The sequence below is a fragment of the Penaeus japonicus genome, unplaced genomic scaffold, assembly GCF_977035675.1.
Source record: "Penaeus japonicus unplaced genomic scaffold, GWHDUDI00000001_assembly GWHDUDI00000020, whole genome shotgun sequence".
Classification (NCBI taxonomy): Eukaryota; Metazoa; Arthropoda; class Malacostraca; order Decapoda; family Penaeidae; genus Penaeus; species Penaeus japonicus.
Genome location: NW_028234422.1, coordinates 2,748,781 through 2,768,835, shown reverse-complemented (window position 1 = coordinate 2,768,835; position 20,055 = coordinate 2,748,781). Strand labels below are relative to the sequence as shown.

The window sequence follows — 20,055 nt, the reverse complement described above, 5'->3', positions numbered from 1 at the left end:
TTATCTTGTAAGATTTTCTTTGTTGATTATCGTTCTATTAGCTTCGATTTCCTTTGAGACATCAAACCCTTATGCATAAACGTTTGATTCTTCCAGAACTTCTCCATCGAACGTAAACAATGCCATGGCTAATTTTCCAATTCCAAGAAATAACTCCATCGGCCAGATACCTCACTTTTGGCCTCAAAGTCAGACGCAAAAGCCTGATATAACAAATGAAGAGGAGAGAAGCGAAACGAACGAAACACCGAAGCACTACATACAACAAATATTGCGAGAGCAAACATACAAGGAAACATCATTACAAACCATAAAGACAAACTAGTTTAGAACAGGCGAGAGACAGAAGAACAACGTATCGAGGCCTTTACAAGTGTACAGAGGATCAACTTAAAGAAGTCAGTCCGAAGCGACCCGTAATAGCAGGGAATTAACTCCACCCGCCAATCACATGTTCTTAGGCACATCTAGTCACATCTCACATGCACCAACATCGGTCACTTTCAGAACACGGTGTACCAGCTGCTTGGGATCTCACACGCAAAGACCCTACTCACATGCACCACCTAGGAACTATAGGCCTAGCACGGAAACGTGTGGCTTAAGTACTTGAATACATCACAGAATCCTAACACAACCGAACGTGCATGAGAGATGCTTAGCCTCGAAATAAGATGGGCTGGAGGAGTCTGTTCTCTAAACCCATGCTAAAGACACCTTGTTCTTGCCGATGTTTGGGCGAACCACAGCTGACGACAAAGAAGCATAATAATGATGATGTTGATAATGATGATTACGACTATAGTGATAATGATGATAATAAAATAGTAACGATAATAATGACAATGAATATAGCGATGGTAACTATGAAAATGATGACACTAATAATAATAATAATGATAATGATAGCGATATTATATATATATATATATATATATATATATATATATATTACAATGATGGTAATGATAATGAAAATGATAAAGACAGTAATATGAAACCATAAACAGTATATCTCATCCCATCCAAAATTCTATTCACTGTATATTTCCCCCCAACACTTTCATTCTTTCAATTCTGCATTTCATCTGACACTGTGACCCTCTAGCGCTCAACTTTGGCTACATGCCTGAAAATGTACTCAGTTTCAACGTTTTCCTTAAAATGCAGCTCCTCTGGTACATTCTAAAGAAGTTTTGTTGTTGTTGTTGTTTTTCATATCATAAGAACAGCTGTTACCTCTATACGGCAGAGATGATACAGACAATTGCATAATTAATTAAAAAGGATTTTAGTACCCGGAGTGACACGTCAGCTGATGAGTATATAGAGATGTGGTGTAGTCTTAGTCATAATAATGAAGATAATAGGGATAATAATAGTAGTGACTAAAGTAATAGTAATTATCATGGTGATCATGATGATATAATCATATTAATGGCGATAATAATGCTAACAATAATGGTCATGAATAATGATAAATAGAAATAATATTCAGGGTAATAATAGGTATTAATAATGCATAATGATAAGTAATAGTAATGATGAAATAATAGGTATTGATAATGCATAATGATAAGTAATAATAATGATGATGATAATAGTAATGATAATAATAATAATAACGATAATAATAATAATAATAATAATAATAATAACAATAATAATGATAATAATAATAATAATAATAATAATAATAATAATAATAATGATCATAATAATAATAATAATAATAACAACAACAACAACAATAATAATAGTAGTAGTACTAATAGCAACGATAAGAGTGATAAGAACGATACATAATATATAATAAAAATATATATAATAAATATACATAATATAAATATACATAATAAAAAATAGTGAACCGCAATATGAACCAATTTACAAGATGAAGTTGAAGAGTTGCCGCCACGTACGACTCCTGATGCACGTCGAGGTCACAGGTCACTCGGCGAAGAGGTCATTATGTGATTCGATTGGCAAGTGAAGTCAGAGATGCGTGAGTGGTGTTTATAGCATTGGAAAAGAGGGAGAAATATCACAATAGGAAGGAGAAAACTCAACGATTGTGCGCGGATGATAAACACGAGAGAAGGAGAAGAGAAGAATGCCTTAGGTTTGTTTATACGAAGAAGAAGAGAAAAAAAGGGAAATACAATATGTGTCATGGGCGGCTTTGAGATTTCAAACACGTACCTTTAACATCAAACCTTACGCCCACACCCCCGTTGAGGCTGGCACGCCCACCAGAACGCCCACGTCGGACCTGAGAGTGGAAGGAGGCATTTAGTGTAAAGAAAACGCCATTATCCACAAGGTAAAAGGAGTTTGAAGGAGAGAGAGAGAGAACCGGGTTGAGATGATCAGGTCGCCGACACTTCCTTCGAGTTGGAGACGAAATGCATAAATCTTTCTCATTCATTTTGCATTCATCACATTTGAAGTGTTTTGAATTATTTCGTTATGTGACGCGTGGATTGAGGTGATTGGTTCTTGATGTAACGGTTTTAACGGTATTCGGAATGGGTTTTGTCTTCCTGAGATACAGGAAAAGAGGAATGTTTTTGGGGAAATAGGTTTATTTTGGAAAGAATTGTTGAGAATTTTGACTTTGATTTGATTTATGTGATGAAGGGATTGTAGTAGAGTTTTCTTTTATTCTAATGTTAAAGTATTATTTGCTTATAATAGTTACTTAGTTTTATGTTAGCATTGTAAAGGTTTTACTAGCTGTCAGGTTAGCAATAAGATATGTAATAGAAATTAGTAGTGGAAGTGAATGATTTTTAAGCCATGATTCAATCTTAATGGAATGCTGGATCATGCTAATTCATAACACTGTATTATAAGGAAGCTTTTAAAACTACAGAAGACATAAAGATGCTTTCATATTTTGCTGTAATCATTATTTGAAACCAGTCACAGGTTTGGCGTTAGACTCCATGCTAATCTGCAATACACTACGACCGCAGCTTAAACCAAACTTTTATGAAAGGTCGATTCGATTTGCAGCAAATGAATTGACAAAATTGTTGACAGTCAAAGGATGACGATCCTGTAAAATGCTTGTGCAAATGAGTGCGTAGTTGCAAAAGATATGGAAGTAAATTTATTGACGGCACTCTAGGCTAGCACAATACCTTAAATGTAAGGATGTATAAGCTTTATGTATGACAGTGAAGATTATGTACACATGTGATAATTACACATTATTTTTATCTTCCCTTATAAACAATATTGGTACTTATGTTGCATTCACAGTCATAGTAAATCTCAGTTGATTAGGGTTCATATATTCATCTTTTGATAAAATAATAATTACTGTTGGATGGAGGCCTGGATTGCTTGCAAAATTACTGATTGGGTATTTATGTATATATATATATATATATATATATATATATATATATATATATATATATATATAAATATATATATATATATATGTATATATATATAAATGTGTGTGTGTGTGTTTGTGTGTATATGTATGCATATGTATATATGTGTATGCATATATGTAAGTGAATGTATATATAATATATATATATATATATGTATATATATATATATATATATATATATATATATATATATATATATATATATATATATATGTATATATAGAGATATAGATATATGGATATATTTATATATGAAAATATATATATGTATATATATGATATATTTATATGATATATAGGTACATACATACATACATACATACATACATACATACATACATACATACATACATACATACATACATACATACATACATACATACATAGAGAGAGAGAGATTTATTTATTGATATACAGGTATATATATATATATATATATATATATATATATATATATATATATATATATATATATATATATATACAAACATATATATGTATATATACATATCTATCTATCTATATATATAGATAGATAGATATAGATCTATAGATATATAGATATAGATATGTATGTATGTATATATATATATATATATATATATATATATATATATATATATATATATATATATATATAAATATATATACATATATATATATATGTATGTAAATATATATATACACACATATATATAAAGTATTAAACAATAGCTTTCCATGCTTTGCTTGTATAATCTTCATTCTACTAATGCGATCATATGAATATTTCAGATGGATGACTTTGTGTATGGCGACTACGACTACGACCCCAATGCAGAAGACGTTGAATACTTGGATTATTATGATGATGTAGGTGATATAAATGTCAGGTTTTCTTGGACTGGTTTCTGTCTACTGTCTGTTGCATCAGTATTATATTCTTTGTTCTTTGTTATGCAAGAAGACTAGAGCATTGGTTCGCTTGGGGTCTGTAAAGGTTGTAAAATAAGGTCCATGGGAAGTTTAAAAATTTCAAGAAACTCCAGTGTAAAATGTATAATTACTTGGGATAACATGGATAAACTTTCAAAATGTATCATAATTTTTTTTTATTTTCATGATTTTTTTTTAATTGCATGCTCAGGTACATAAATTTTTTCAGTCAGTTAATGAAATTGAAAATAAGTGTATTAACCCTTTGAGTCTATATGAAAATTGATTTCTACAATGGCATCTCCATCTAGGAAATTTTTTGGCATCACTGGCCTAGTACAAGGAGAGCATTTATCTACCCCCTTTAGTATTTTTCTTATAGTTTTTGCCACATTGTCATTGCTTCTTTTGGAAATCGGCCTTTTTTTCTCACCCCTTTTTTGATATCTCTATTGTTTCTGTATGACAAACCTATCTGTATTTTGAAAACTTTGGATACACCTCTAGTCTGTTTTTATTTGGTATTAAATGTCTTTTTTTTCCTCAATTCATCTTTCTTCTGTTATTAATGATCATCTCTTTATTATATTTATGTTCACCAGTCGCTTTATTTAGACTCTATCCATTTTGATTTTATTCTCAGTCTCAGTGGGTTGTTTTGCAATCATGCACACCTCTGATTTTCTTGATGCATGATGAAACTAGTTGCATGTTTGATCGAGTTTCTTATACCTTGCTTTCCTAAGGCCTCTTTTGTAACATTTATATCAAGATCCTGTTAGAGGCATTTGACTTTTTCTCTTCTATGCAAGTTATCCATAGAAATGTTTCATAAAATTTCACTAAAGTCAGATATTATCAGTTATATCAAATATACAAATGTACCGATAAACAGAATAATTGATCCATAGCTACCTACATTGGTATCAATTTTTCAAGTCACAAAGTAAAGTGTTGAGCCACAAATTAACGTATTTCCATGATGTATTTAGGAAATATACGAGATCCCAGAAGATGAACCATGGGACAACGAAGACGAACTGGAGTCGCAGTTCACAATGTCAGAGCTGTACGAATACTGTGTCGTCCCAACGGTCACGGACTCCGCACGGCACCTTTACAACATTTTGATGTGGTCTTTGGTCTTCTCAATCAGCACTAGATTTGGTGAGTGTGAAAGTTGAATTAAATTTTGTCTGTGCATTTATCCTTTTTTAATTTTTTTATTTATTTTTATTTTTTGCTTGTGTCATATGTTTATGCTGTGTTGTGTGTTTTATTTTTCTGCAGGATTGTCTGTGATTTTGGGAACCTGTTTCTGATTTTTTTTTTGCATATTCATATATTTAGCCCAAACTGTTTGATTTTGGAATTTCTTGCCTTTTCCCTTTTTTTCTTATATATTCAGAAGGTAAAAAAAAGTGGAGAGACTTGTTTCTTATTTTAATCAATAAACATTATATTTATGTCATGATATTCTAGAAAATGTCTTATAATTGATATGTAGATATAAGATAAATTGCAATATGGAATCACAGTAGTTAATTATAATGCCTGATGGAGAGGGTGAAGCCATAAGACAAAGTTATTGTATATTTTCTGCACACTTTCTTCTTTCTTCATCTTCTTGCATCTATGTATCAGAGTGTATCTTTCTTATACAGAAAAATCTCTTCATTGGCCCCAATTGGTTATCATCTTCATAGGCTGTTGATTTAGCTATGCTAAAGGGAGGAAGATGTTATACTATGCCTATCTTAGCATAGCTTTTTTTGTTTTGTCTTTTTGATTAATATATGTTGAAGCTGAGATGGCCCCTTATTGAGCAAGTCCTTGAGTTTATGGAAAATTAGAATTTCACATCTTCGTTTAGGCTGTGCCTCTTTCTGAATGGTATTTGAACAATACTTATGCAATCTAACCTATTTTCAGCATTTATGAGATGAAAGATATGTAATCTAACCTATTTTCAGCAATTATAAGATTAAAGATATCTTGGACATTTGTACTGGGTAACTTAGAACATTGCATTTATGATAAGAATTGTTTCTTAGCTTCGATTAGCCAAAATGTGTGGATGTATATCGAAAAAGGATAAGGATTGACATCATCATATCAGTGCAATTTCAGTACAAGAAGAACTTGAAGTATGACCTTTTCATTATGCTGTTACGTCTCTTTTTATTATCAATTTTTTTTTTTTTTTACTTCTTTTTTTTTGTTGTTGTTTTATTTTTATCGATAGCTGTGAATCTTGGCCTTTGAACTATTCTGAAATATGGAATTAAGTCATAAAAAAGTAATAAGAAACACTTATTTTTTATATTCCTGTACATTAGATTGACTAGGTAAAAATGTCTTTTTGAAAATCAGAGGCTGGTTGCAGTTTCCACGCACTTGAATCTCGTAAGAAAAAGCATAACATGTGGACTCGCCAATCACCATCTGTCCTTTCTAACTCATCACCAAAGACAAAAAAGTATCATGTGATATTTCCTCTCTCTCTCTCTCTCTCTCTCTCTCTCTCTCTCTCTCTCTCTCTCTCTCTCTCTCTCTCTCTCTCTCTCTCTCTCTCTCTCTCTCTCTCTCTCTCCTTTTCTCTCCCTCTCTCTCCTTTCTTCTCCTTCTCTCCTCTCTCTCTCTCTCTCTCTCTTCTTCTCTCCTCTCTTCTCTTCTCTCTTCCCTCTCTTTCTCTCACTCTCTCTCTCCTCTCTCTCTCTCTCTCTTCCCTCCTCTCTCTCTCTCTCCTTCTCTCTCTCTCCCTCTCCTCTCCCTTCCCTCTCCTCTCCCTCTCCCTCTCCTCTCCTCCCCTCTCCTCTCCTCTCCCTCTCCCTCTCCCTCTCCTCTCCTCTCCACTCCTCACCCCTCTCCTCTCCTTCTCTCTCTCTCTCTCTCTCCTCTCTCTCTCTCTCTCTCTCTCTCTCTCTCTCTCTCTCTCTCTCTCTCTCTCTCCCTCCTCTCCCTCTCTCTCTCTCCTATCTCTCTCTCTCTCCTATCTCCTCCCATCTCTTTCTCTCTCTCGTATCTCTCCCTCTCTCTCTCTCTCTCTCTCTCTCTCCTTCGTCTTCCTGTCTCTCTCTCTCTCTCTCTCTCTCTCTCTCTCTCTCTCTCTCTCTCTCTCTCTCTCTCTCTCTCTCTCTCTCTCTCTCTCTCTCTCTCTCTCTCTCTCTCTCTCTCTCTCTCTCTCTCTATGTCTTGTCCCCTGTTAGAGTGTCTCTCTCTCTCTCTCTCTCTCTCTCTCTCTCTCTCTCTCTCTCTCTCTCTCTCTCTCTCTCTCTCTCTCTCTCCCTCTCTCTCTCTCTCTCTCTCTCTTCCTCTCTCTCTCTCTCTCTCTCTCTCTCTCTCTCTCTCTCTCTCTCTCTCTCTCTCTCTCTCTCTCTCTCTCTCTCTCTCTCTCTCTCTCTCTCTCTCGATGTCTTGTCCCCTGCTAGAGTGTCTGTTGCACTAAGTAGCTAAGTAGAAGACTGCCTTTTGGTTGATGAAGAATTTATGAGAGACATAATTTTTTACTTGCATATCATGTACCTTCAATTGTTCTTTTGGATTGGAAGACTATATTCAGATGTCATTTTTCTTTTCTTGATATCTTGTAAAAACTTCTCATTATCATATTTTTGCCATTCGGGGATATGATACGAATCCAAAATATAGTTATTATATTTACATGATTTTATATCTCCCAATTAGTCTCCTTATCTTTGTCTCTGGTATCACAGAATGACCTGACCTGACCTTTCCCTTGCCATCTATTTATCTGAAGGTTGTTATAATTAAAACTTGTCATTAATAAAGATTATGCTAATTAATATCCCTCACTCTTAAGGTAATGTGGTCTCCAGGGCACATCTCTAACCAAAGGTTGGACTCAATTCTGTATTTCCAATAAACATTGTTTCTAATACCAACTTTGTCTGCATGAAGAAGTGGTGACTCACTTATCAAATTTGATGATACCAGTTCATGGTATATTTGTATGTCCTCTTTGATAGGTAGTAAGTATGAAAATGTCCAGTAAATCTTCCATCCAGAATCTTTTGAAGTCATGAAGGAATTTACGAGAGGAAGTGTTGGTTGCTTAGTCAATCTCAATTCTTTTTTTTTTTTCTTTTTGTGAAAGAAAGATTATGTGTTTGGTTCACAGTCTACAGGGGAAAATAAATGTTATGTATGTATACATAGTGAAGATGGATGGTCGAATTATGAGGATGTCGTTCTTTAGTCGACTTAAATTTACTGTAGAAATGCTTAATCAAGTGGATATGAATAAACCCACCTCTGAAATGTATTTGATAAATCTAGTTGAAGTTTTGGCTTGTTTTTACATATCCGTTTATAAATTAGCTCGGTAAACGTTAATTGATGTTTAACTCCCGAGGGTCCAGCCTATGTAATTCTATGTTATGTCAGTCTGCTTTTCCTTCCTACTTAGAAAACACTGTTATTGGGAGAATCATTATACTTGAATGAAAGTATAACTGGTGTTTAATTATGCTTCAAGATTATTAAAGGCATGCATGGTTGTAAGCTACACACTGACACTGAGAATAAAATCAAAATGAAAGTAGTCTAACCACAGGTGAACATAGATCACGGCTTAAAGTCGCTGAGGTGAAATTTAGTTGAAGAGAGAACACTTTGAGGTTCAACATTCATGTTTCTGGATAGAAGAAGAGGGATTGCATGGTAATATTGAGGATAGGAAAAGTTCCTGAATTTGAATTAGACATCCTGTTGCGTGTATCATATATGTGCATTGTTGACTTGGGCAAGATAACTGGAGTCAGATTAACAGTTTTTGAGAAAGATGTGGATAAGAATGAACTATTTGACTAGATAATTCATTTTACATTACTATTGCACAGTCCTTTTATGTGAAATGACTCCTTTCAACATCAGTAAGATATATAAAAAAAAACTTGTAATTTTGTGATGTATTGTTAGTAAACTAACAAAGTTGATATTTTACAGAATTGATTATTATTATTATTATTATTATTATTATTATTATTATTATTATTATTATTATTATTATTATCATTATTATTATTATTATTATTATTATTATTATTATTATTATTATTATTATTATTATTATTATTATTATTATTATTATTATTATTATTATTATTATTATTATTATTATTATTATTATTATTATTATTATTATTATTATTATTATTATTATTATTATTATTATTATTATTATTATTATTATTATTATTATTATTATTATTATTATTATTATTATTATTATTATTATTATTATTATTATTATTATTATTATTATTATTATTATTATTATTATTATTATTATTATTATTATTATTATTATTATTATTATTATTATTATTATTATTATTATTATTATTATTATTATTATTATTATTATTATTATTATTATTATTATTATTATTATTATTATTATTATTATTATTATTATTATTATTATTATTATTATTATTATTATTATTATTATTATTATTATTATTATTATTATTATTATTATTATTATTATTATTATTATTATTATTATTATTATTATTATTATTATTATTATTATTATTATTATTATTATTATTATTATTATTATTATTATTATTATTATTATTATTATTATTATTATTATTATTATTATTATTATTATTATTATTATTATTATTATTATTATTATTATTATTATTATTATTATTATTATTATTATTATTATTATTATTATTATTATTATTATTATTATTATTATTATTATTATTATTATTATTATTATTATTATTATTATTATTATTATTATTATTATTATTATTATTATTATTATTATTATTATTATTATTATTATTATTATTATTATTATTATTATTATTATTATTATTATTATTATTATTATTATTATTATTATTATTATTATTATTATTATTATTATTATTATTATTATTATTATTATTATTATTATTATTATTATTATTATTATTATTATTATTATTATTATTATTATTATTATTATTATTATTATTATTATTATTATTATTATTATTATTATTATTATTATTATTATTATTATTATTATTATTATTATTATTATTATTATTATTATTATTATTATTATTATTATTATTATTATTATTATTATTATTATTATTATTATTATTATTATTATTATTATTATTATTATTATTATTATTATTATTATTATTATTATTATTATTATTATTATTATTATTATTATTATTATTATTATTATTATTATTATTATTATTATTATTATTATTATTATTATTATTATTATTATTATTATTATTATTATTATTATTATTATTATTATTATTATTATTATTATTATTATTATTATTATTATTATTATTATTATTATTATTATTATTATTATTATTATTATTATTATTATTATTATTATTATTATTATTATTATTATTATTATTATTATTATTATTATTATTATTATTATTATTATTATTATTATTATTATTATTATTATTATTATTATTATTATTATTATTATTATTATTATTATTATTATTATTATTATTATTATTATTATTATTATTATTATTATTATTATTATTATTATTATTATTATTATTATTATTATTATTATTATTATTATTATTATTATTATTATTATTATTATTATTATTATTATTATTATTATTATTATTATTATTATTATTATTATTATTATTATTATTATTATTATTATTATTATTATTATTATTATTATTATTATTATTATTATTATTATTATTATTATTATTATTATTATTATTATTATTATTATTATTATTATTATTATTATTATTATTATTATTATTATTATTATTATTATTATTATTATTATTATTATTATTATTATTATTATTATTATTATTATTATTATTATTATTATTATTATTATTATTATTATTATTATTATTATTATTATTATTATTATTATTATTATTATTATTATTATTATTATTATTATTATTATTATTATTATTATTATTATTATTATTATTATTATTATTATTATTATTATTATTATTATTATTATTATTATTATTATTATTATTATTATTATTATTATTATTATTATTATTATTATTATTATTATTATTATTATTATTATTATTATTATTATTATTATTATTATTATTATTATTATTATTATTATTATTATTATTATTATTATTATTGTTATTTTTATTATTATTGTTGTTGTTATTTTTGGTGTTAATATTATTACTGTTATTATTATTAGTTATTATTACTATTAACATTATTATTATTATTGTTATCATTATTATTATTATTATTATTATTATTATTATTATTATTATTATTAATGTTATTTTTATTGTTATTGTCATTATTATTGTTATTATTATTATTATTATTATTATTATTATTATTATTATTATCATTATTATTATTATTTTTGTGTTTGTTGTTTTTTTTTTTCTTAAGATCATTATAGGCCTACTAATTTGACTCCTTGGTGACTAAGTACTTGTGGAACTATCTATATAAAGGAAAAAAATGATTGGAACAGAACTACAGTGGACAGTGCATATATACAAGCAATCCCAGAGTTGGAAGAAGCATTGCATTCTTGTTTCTATCTGTAGTTTTGATTGTATCATAAGTCCTTTGATACGCACAATAGAAGAAAATTAATATAATGTTCTTCCCGTTTCATTTTCATCTTTGGAAATGTGACCAAATATTTTCTTGACAATTGGTTGAAAGATAATCTTTTGAGTTTGATGATTACAGCCGTTCCTTTTTACCTGAACAATTGTCAAAATGCACAATCTTTCCAGCGAGGTGTGGTGGGCAGATCCGGTAGACTGGCATAGCATAAGAGGTGCTCAGATGATCATTCTGATGAAGGTGGTGTCTGTCGGGTATGATCTCGATGCTCGCTCTCTCACTACCTGTCCAGGCCTTATCGAGCTCCTTGGGTATGTCCTGAATCCCGGCTCGATTATCTTTGGTCCGTGGGTTTCCTTCAAGACCTATCTTAAGGTTCTTGAGCCTGCATCCTGGGTAAGTGAGGGATAAATATGTTTTATAGACAAAATGTTATAGGTTTATGATATTAGATAATTTTGATGTTATTTAAAAGAAGTTCATGTTATAGAGAGAGATTTTGAAGTTTCATATAAATTAATTTAGTTTTGTGTTATTTGTTGATTTGATATATGAAATAAAAGTGATTTCTGTGTATGCCTTGCATGAGGTGTAATAAGATGTATATTTATTTGTTTAAAACAGAAAACGTGGCCAGTTTTGAGGATCGTACAGAGCCTGGCTGCCAGTCTTTTATTCTTGGTTAAATCCACATGCATCATATCATGGGTTTTAGCAGACCCAGGGAACAAGTAAGAACATGCACTGTTAATTTGAAATATATATTATATATAGACAGACACTTGTGAGAAAGCTATCCATTTGAATACATCACCCACTATACCATGGCATTAATAGGATGTAATATTACTTGTAAGGTAAAAAAATTTTTGGAAAGCATTTAAAAAATTGCAATATGGATCTCAGTAAGTTCAAAGGAAGTATAGTTTCCCAAGGAAAAAATCTGTTTAACTCTTAAAGGATGAAATATGGCAATTGTAACTCTCAGATATAATTGCACATTTAGTGAAACACAACAGAAGTAATCCATGTTTTCCATATTAATATCCAGATTAGAAAAAATTGAAATTATAGACAAAAAAGTGTAGTTTCCTCAATAATGGGTGGGCATGAATATCTGAACTTTTCAGTCCCTTTGGGGTTAAGTACCAATTATAAGATAAGTAAGATGTATTTTCAGACATTTACTGAGTTCTTTGTTTTCTAGAGAAACATTGATATTTTTGGATTAAGAAATCAAGTCATTGTTAATTATTGGTTTTCACCTTGCACTAAAAGTAATAAAATGCTAGAGTTAGCAAGGAAGTGGATGAGTGATAATTCACTACAAAGTTGTTTGCAAGTTCATAGACAGTGGTTCCAAGAAATCTTTCTAGTGATAAGAATAAACAGATATCACACTTTTTTTCTGAATTTAATCATCATCAGCCTAAACATTATCTATAATAGGGACATTCATTTTTGCAGATGGATGCTGGCGTACAGAGATGCCCTCTCATTTAGAACAAGCCATTACTTTGTGTCGTACATGAGTGAGGTCTCTGCATTATTAGCGGGCCTTGAAATCACAGGAGTTGCCAATCCAGGAGCAATAGAAGTTCCTCGTTCTCTTGGCGAGGTTGTTGTATTCTGGAACATGCCTATGCACCATTGGCTGAAAACATGTAAGTTACGTGTTGAAGCAGTGACTTCAGTGTTGTGCTTTTTCGGTCTTAAATGGCATACATGAAATAATTTCAAAAGTTTAATGTGTCTTTCCCAGTAAAGGTTAGTAGATACCATTCTTAGTTCTTGCTTTTTGTCAGTTTTATTCTAAATCCAGTTCAACCAAGTTATCAGATAAGTGTAATTTATGTAACATTACGTCTCCTGTTTCTCTCCAGATGTCTTTAAGCCAGTCCGAGGACAGCTGGGAGTGTTTTGGGCACTTTTATTCACCTACAGCATGTCGGCACTTTTCCACGGTCTCAACTTTCAGCTGGCAGCTGTACTTTTATCCTTGGGCTTCTATACTTTTGTTGAGCATTCACTCAGATATAAGCTAGCAAGCGCTTTTGATGCCTGTATATTAGCTAGACCCTGCCCAGATAATTGTGAACATGCACAGAAAGGTATGTGTTAGATTTTTTTTATTTTTTTTATTATTCACCTTTTTATTTTATTTATTTTATTAGAGGCATTACCTTCTTACATTTAAGTTTCCAAGACCAGTGTAGGTAAATTTTTTTTTGTGTGTGTGGTTTCTTATGTTTTATAAAATAATCAGTATTGGCAATATATATTATGATTCTGACGCTTGTCTGGCTCTTAAAAACAAATAGTTCAGTACACAGCTTGTATTGCAACGAAGTAACCTCTTATTTTGCTTTGTTATGACAGCTTAATTTATAATTCACAGGAAAGAACTGCTAGGGTAGAATTATTGGAATCAGTTGTTCACACTGATGGAGGATTGTAAAAGAATAGGAATTGTCACTTCTTAGACATGATCCCAATAGGTGCATGGTTTCAACCCCTCTGTTGCTGGCATGTTTCGTGGGGTTCGTTTCTTTCATACTGCAGTGTTTCCTTTTGGTGAAATTACAAGCTGTTTATTATGCCCTATCATACCAGATGCTAATTGGTATCACATAACTAATTTATTATATATAGACTCGTATATCATGCCACAAGTCTAGAAAATAAAAGAAAACACACAGTCCAGACGCTCATTCCAGGCTGAGTGTCATCAGGTGTGGGCCGTCCCCGAAGGGTTAAGGATTCTTAGTTCTAGGATTCTGTTTTGTGATTTTATTCTGTTATTGTTAGGACAGGCTGCTGCTTTGAAAGTTTGCCTGTGTTTAGTGTGTTAAGGGTGTTGTTAGATGGATGTCTCTGAATGTGAATATAAAGCACAAAAAACAAAATTAAGAAGATAAAGAACAAATAAATAAAATGAAGGAAATTAGAATATTCTCTAAGATGGTTTGAATGGTATGAGTGTGAATAGGCAGCTATGTGAAAGGTCTATGGCATGAAGTTACAAAAGTGATTGAATTAATAATTTTAGGAGATATTATCATGAAAGCATAGCAAGAAATCAGACACACATTTTTAAAAAGGTTTTCTCAATTTCATCCATCTTTTGATCTCACGAATCTGCTGTCGTTTTAAAAGAAGAAAATTACTCCTCATCTTTCCAACAAATGAAATATCTTACTTGTTATTAATACCAAAACCCTCTCTTCCAGGATGGTCAGTCTTCACGATCTGTACAAACTTGGTGTTTGGAATGTTGGCGATGTTTCACCTGGCGTACCTTGGCATCATGTTCGACTCTTCACCCCAACAACAAGAAACGGGATATAGCATGAAGCACACTCTAACCAAATGGTCCATTTTAGACTATGCTAGTCATTGGGTTGTCTTTGTTTGTTATATTGTTTATGCTGTTATTTGAGGTAGTTTTGCGTTTTTTTTTTAAATCAATAAGCCATTTATAAATCAGATTTGTACAACCGTAGGGCATTATAATAGTGTATTACCCTTTTTATATGAGAAGAATATAGCTAGATGAATTTAGTTTGTTTAGGAGAGTATGGAATCTTAGACACTGAGACCTTTTTTCTTACAATATGCAAGTCCAAAGTGTTGATTTAACATGTACATATGTACCATAAAATAATACTTAGGAAGGAGGTAAGGCACTTTGCTGGCTAGCAATATTCTTAGTTAAACTTCAGAGGTCTGCAACTTGTTATATGCAACAGTTACACACCAAATTAATGTTAAGAAATGAGAAAGATATATCCGTCTTTAAACTACTGTCTTTTGATTGAACTCTGAATAGAACTGGTACTCTTTCTTAGACCTGAAATATTTCCCAATTATTGTCCCAATGCTTTATCCATGAACAAGGTGACTGATTGTTCATCTCAGCAAGATGACATTAAAGTTTTCCTTTATTTGGCAGCCTTTGTTAGCAAAATGATACGGCCATAAGGTCTTAGAATTGGCATTGTGCATTTGAAGTAAAGCAGAAATATAGATTTTGCTTTTGCAGGTTAAAAGTGTGTCTATTAAAAACAGATTAAGGTGCCCATGTTTAATTCTGTCTTCAATACATTTTGCAGTTTCTATATTTGTTATGCAAATTCATTCTGTAACATTACATTTATTTTACTAAGCTTGATATTTTAAGTCATAGATCTGAGTAATTAACCCCGTAAGGCATAGTGACCCACCTTTTTTGGACAGCTAATATATTAAATAGTTTCTAATTGTAAACCTCCTAGTTCCCAGAAACGGGATGTCAGGGTTTATGATGAACCCAGAGGTATTGGTGTTGGTTTAATATCCTTAACCCAATCCTGATGGGCCCAGCAAGAACTGGCAACCCTCTACACCGAGCATAAGTAATATCGTCTTGGGGATGTCACATTGGTGCGTCGCCCCGTCATCAGGCATGAACGGTGTATCACACGGGTGTGACACACCGCCGTCATTGGGTTAAGGAAGGAGACAAAATTTCCAAAAATAGATCCAAGTCTCCCTGGATCAACAAACCCCTCTTACCCGGTACCCTGGTTTAATGTGGAATGTCGCCCTGGACACCTCTTAGTGATCTGGCATACTCTAATTCAACAAATTTTGAGAACAGGAGACTCTGATTTACAGCTATGATGCTATACAGGTATCATCAAGCTTAGGACATTAAGGATGAAGAAGTCGATTGGGTTCAAAATTGCTTATGGATGAAAAGGTGAAAGCATTATGGCAAAAGTTGAACCCGCTAACAGTTAAAGCACATTACTTGCAGCTGTCAGATTCCCCTCATCCAATTATCTTTTCATGGAACTTCAATGTAACTTCGGCTTGAACTACATGTCTACTTCTCCTTTCTTGCCTTGCCAACCGAAAGTGAATTCACAGAAGTCAAAATGGCTGCAACAAGTGAAAGGAATTCATTTGTATTTTATACTGTGTTTGTAAACAAAATGGAGTGCAGGAGCTGAATTCTTTTATGTATTTTGTTCTTTTTTTTTTATTATGCGACCAGCTATAGTGGGAAAGTGTAACCGTTTTGAGGTGCTGATACATTCAACGCTGAACTTGGATGTAATCTTTGCCATATGACAGCATCTTTAGGTATGAAAAGATTAAGGAAAAAAAATTAGAATTGTAGGAAAAAAATATCATTTTTTTTAGTTACCATGTACTACAGTAGAACAATGAGAAAGTAAATTTAAATATTTCATGAGGCCAGTCTCAGCTAAATGTCTAAAGATCATGCTACAAGTTTTACAATATTGTAGGATCCGTGACACATATCCCGAAATTCTTTCTCTCGTCCTAAAGGGGTTAACGATGAATAAAGATATATCATTACTTTCAGGAATTAGCTAATGTAAACCTTTTACTGTGCTAAGTAGAGGAAATATATTTTGTATTAAATAAGGGGACCAGGTATTGTGTTTGGAATGTATACAAGCATTTCTGACAAGTATTGTTTTTGTTTTTTTTGTACATTTATGATAAATAATGCATTTTTATTATGAATCATAAGAAAATGTGATATGTTTTTTTTTGTTTTTTGTTTTTGTTTATACAGTTAGCAGGATTATGGCACCATGACATCTCATGTCAAGACAATACATAGATATACAATGTTACTAGATATTTGTGCTTTATATATTTTTATATTAAATATTTGAAAAAAAAACAAGGATTACTCCTTTCAAAACTAACTTTCTTTTATTACCCATGGATAATATTTTTCCTTTTTATGCTCACAATTCAGAAGCAATTTTACCAACCTTTCTCCAACTCATGGACCAGACTCAGAAATGGTCATCCTTTCTGTAAGACGTTGGACCACTGGGGAAGACAGCAGCAAAAGCATTGGTTCCCCAGCCCGGGCTCTGCCTTTTTGGGACTATGTGTGTCTATAGTGTATGAATATTATCATTGAGTGTTTGAACTTTTTTTTTTTTTTTTTACAACACACACTCTACACACATTGTCAATGTGCACAGCACACACACACACACACACACACACACACACACACACACACACACACACACACACACACACACACACACACACACACACACACACACACACACACACACACACACACACACACACACACACACACACACACACACACACAAACAAAAATTTAGAAAAAGAAAGAGCAAGAAAGGGAGGCTTTAAGCCTATAATTAACCAAAGTAAAACCAAAGGACATACACCCTTATTCCCTTATTGCTGAAAAAAGGAAGAAGGATTAGCTGAAATAGTGTCACCCTCTCTAAGTGGCTGCACTTTTGGTTCATTTTTATGAGACTAATACAACCATGACTGTCCATGATTTAACTGTGGTACATGTCTTTGTGAGAATTCTTCTGAAGGCACACTGCATCTAGCCAGTAGAGATGGTTCTTAGTCTTTTTTCATTCAAAGAAACAAATATGTTTAAGGATATATATATGAATTTCCTTATTTAAAAAAATGTATTTTGATAATCTCTGAGATACATTACAAAGTAAGATATGAAAGTATGTAAATGTACATGAATACATGCAAAATTGGCCTGTATATAAAAAAAAAATTGTACAGCTAAATAAAACAATCTCTTTGGAAGTAACACCCACCTTAAAACAGGAGCTACAACAACTAAAGCCATCTAAATTAGAAGCTTTTGCTGTCAAATTCTGTCATTATATTTTGACTGAATCTCATCCAAGGGAAAAGAGAAGAAAAAATATTCAGATTTTCTTATGAGCCAAAATGTGGAAGATGTATTTCTATCTTTCATTAAATTGTGTTTTAATCATTTTTTTTTGTTTGTTTTTTTCTTTGGAAGTCTGTAAAGCACATTATAGGATTGAAAGGAGATTTGTATTTCAAAAAGGGTTACAGGAATGCAGACTTGAAGAAAAGGCAAAATTATTATTGCTAGTAAATCATTTTACTTTTTCTTGGATTATCACCACTAAAAGTATTGCTAACATCCCTGATTTCCCTTTAATCATTTACCAGTGATAGTAGTGACACTATAATATAATTGTTTTCTAACATTATACTTGTAATTTCTAGGTAAGAAATACAGATAAGAGTACACTTCTAACATGTATTTCTAAAGCAAAAGTAGAAACGACAGTGCACAGTTCTTAGATTATCTTTATTAGTATAAAGACAGGTACACTATTAAATTCTACACAAGACACCAAACATGTTGAAAGCTTATGATTCAAAAATCAATAAATTATTAAGCAGCTGCATTGGTAGTGAAATTATTACTGATAAAGTTTTGAGTTTTTTCTCCATCTTGAATGTCCGAATGGTGAAAAGGGAAGCCAACTTTAATTTGGACAATTTATTTGAGGGAAAGTTTACAGTTTAGAGGAAGAGGAGATGTTAACGGACATCTTATTCATCTCTCGGTCTAAGACAAATATTGGAGGAACTTATAGAGAATAAGGTTTTCATGACACACATAGATGAAAGTGAATGTAACAACAGGAGAGACGGAAGGTCATGAGGTAATCTTTGTCCATATCTAATTGGAATTTTGCAAGTGACGGAGGCCGAAGTTGGTGAAAAGAAAACATTACACATCAATACCACAGGTGACGGTTGATGAGGTGATTTTGTGTATAACATAATCATTACAAGCCAGATGATTGCTCTCCATTGCTATGGCTTTTTCCACATTTGTTGATACGATATTTAGGAAGCATTATTCCAGCTTGCACGATACTTTGTTTCCACAAGGCTAAATCTATGCTAATTCACTGTTACACAACAGACATCCTTACCCGTAATAAAAACTAAAAACAGGACTAGCCTCCAAAACCCACATTATTTGATTACTTTATCATAAAGCATAACTCATCTACAATATTATCTTGAGCATTTTCAATCAATTTTCCACTTCCATTCAATCACATGGGACAACATACCACTCTTTCTGCTCTGAATTTTCAGCGATAATGTTAAAGAGGAAATTATATACCAGAACATCATTCTTTGTACAATGCTGTCCCAAACGTGTACATATAATTTGCTGCAAACAAATGAGGTCAATGGAAAAAAAAAATAT

The 20,055-nt window shown here is 30.0% G+C and overlaps 1 protein-coding gene across 1 annotated transcript; it reads left to right on the top strand.

Moving 5' to 3' along the window:
• Positions 1-1,979: 1,979 nt before the first annotated feature.
• On the top strand, positions 1,980-17,692 carry por (Protein-serine O-palmitoleoyltransferase por). The gene is made up of 11 exons (XM_086548506.1): positions 1,980-2,323; positions 4,185-4,262; positions 5,318-5,492; positions 5,616-5,619; positions 8,013-8,032; positions 8,165-8,183; positions 12,137-12,362; positions 12,591-12,697; positions 13,434-13,630; positions 13,850-14,077; positions 15,197-17,692. Exons 2-11 carry the CDS (start codon positions 4,185-4,187, stop codon positions 15,403-15,405), a joined length of 1,263 nt encoding a protein of 420 aa, XP_086404632.1. The 5' UTR covers positions 1,980-2,323; the 3' UTR covers positions 15,406-17,692.
• The last annotated feature ends 2,363 nt before the right edge of the window (positions 17,693-20,055 follow it).

Bases quoted from the DNA above. Each gene is read 5' to 3' on its own strand.
- por (XM_086548506.1), top strand. From the start codon at position 4,185: ATGGATGACTTTGTGTATGGCGACTACGACTACGACCCCAATGCAGAA. The intron at 4,263-5,317 runs GTAGGTGATATA...TGATGTATTTAG, and splicing joins ACTTGGATTATTATGATGAT to GAAATATACGAGATCCCAGA. The intron at 14,078-15,196 runs GTATGTGTTAGA...CCTCTCTTCCAG, and splicing joins TTGTGAACATGCACAGAAAG to GATGGTCAGTCTTCACGATC.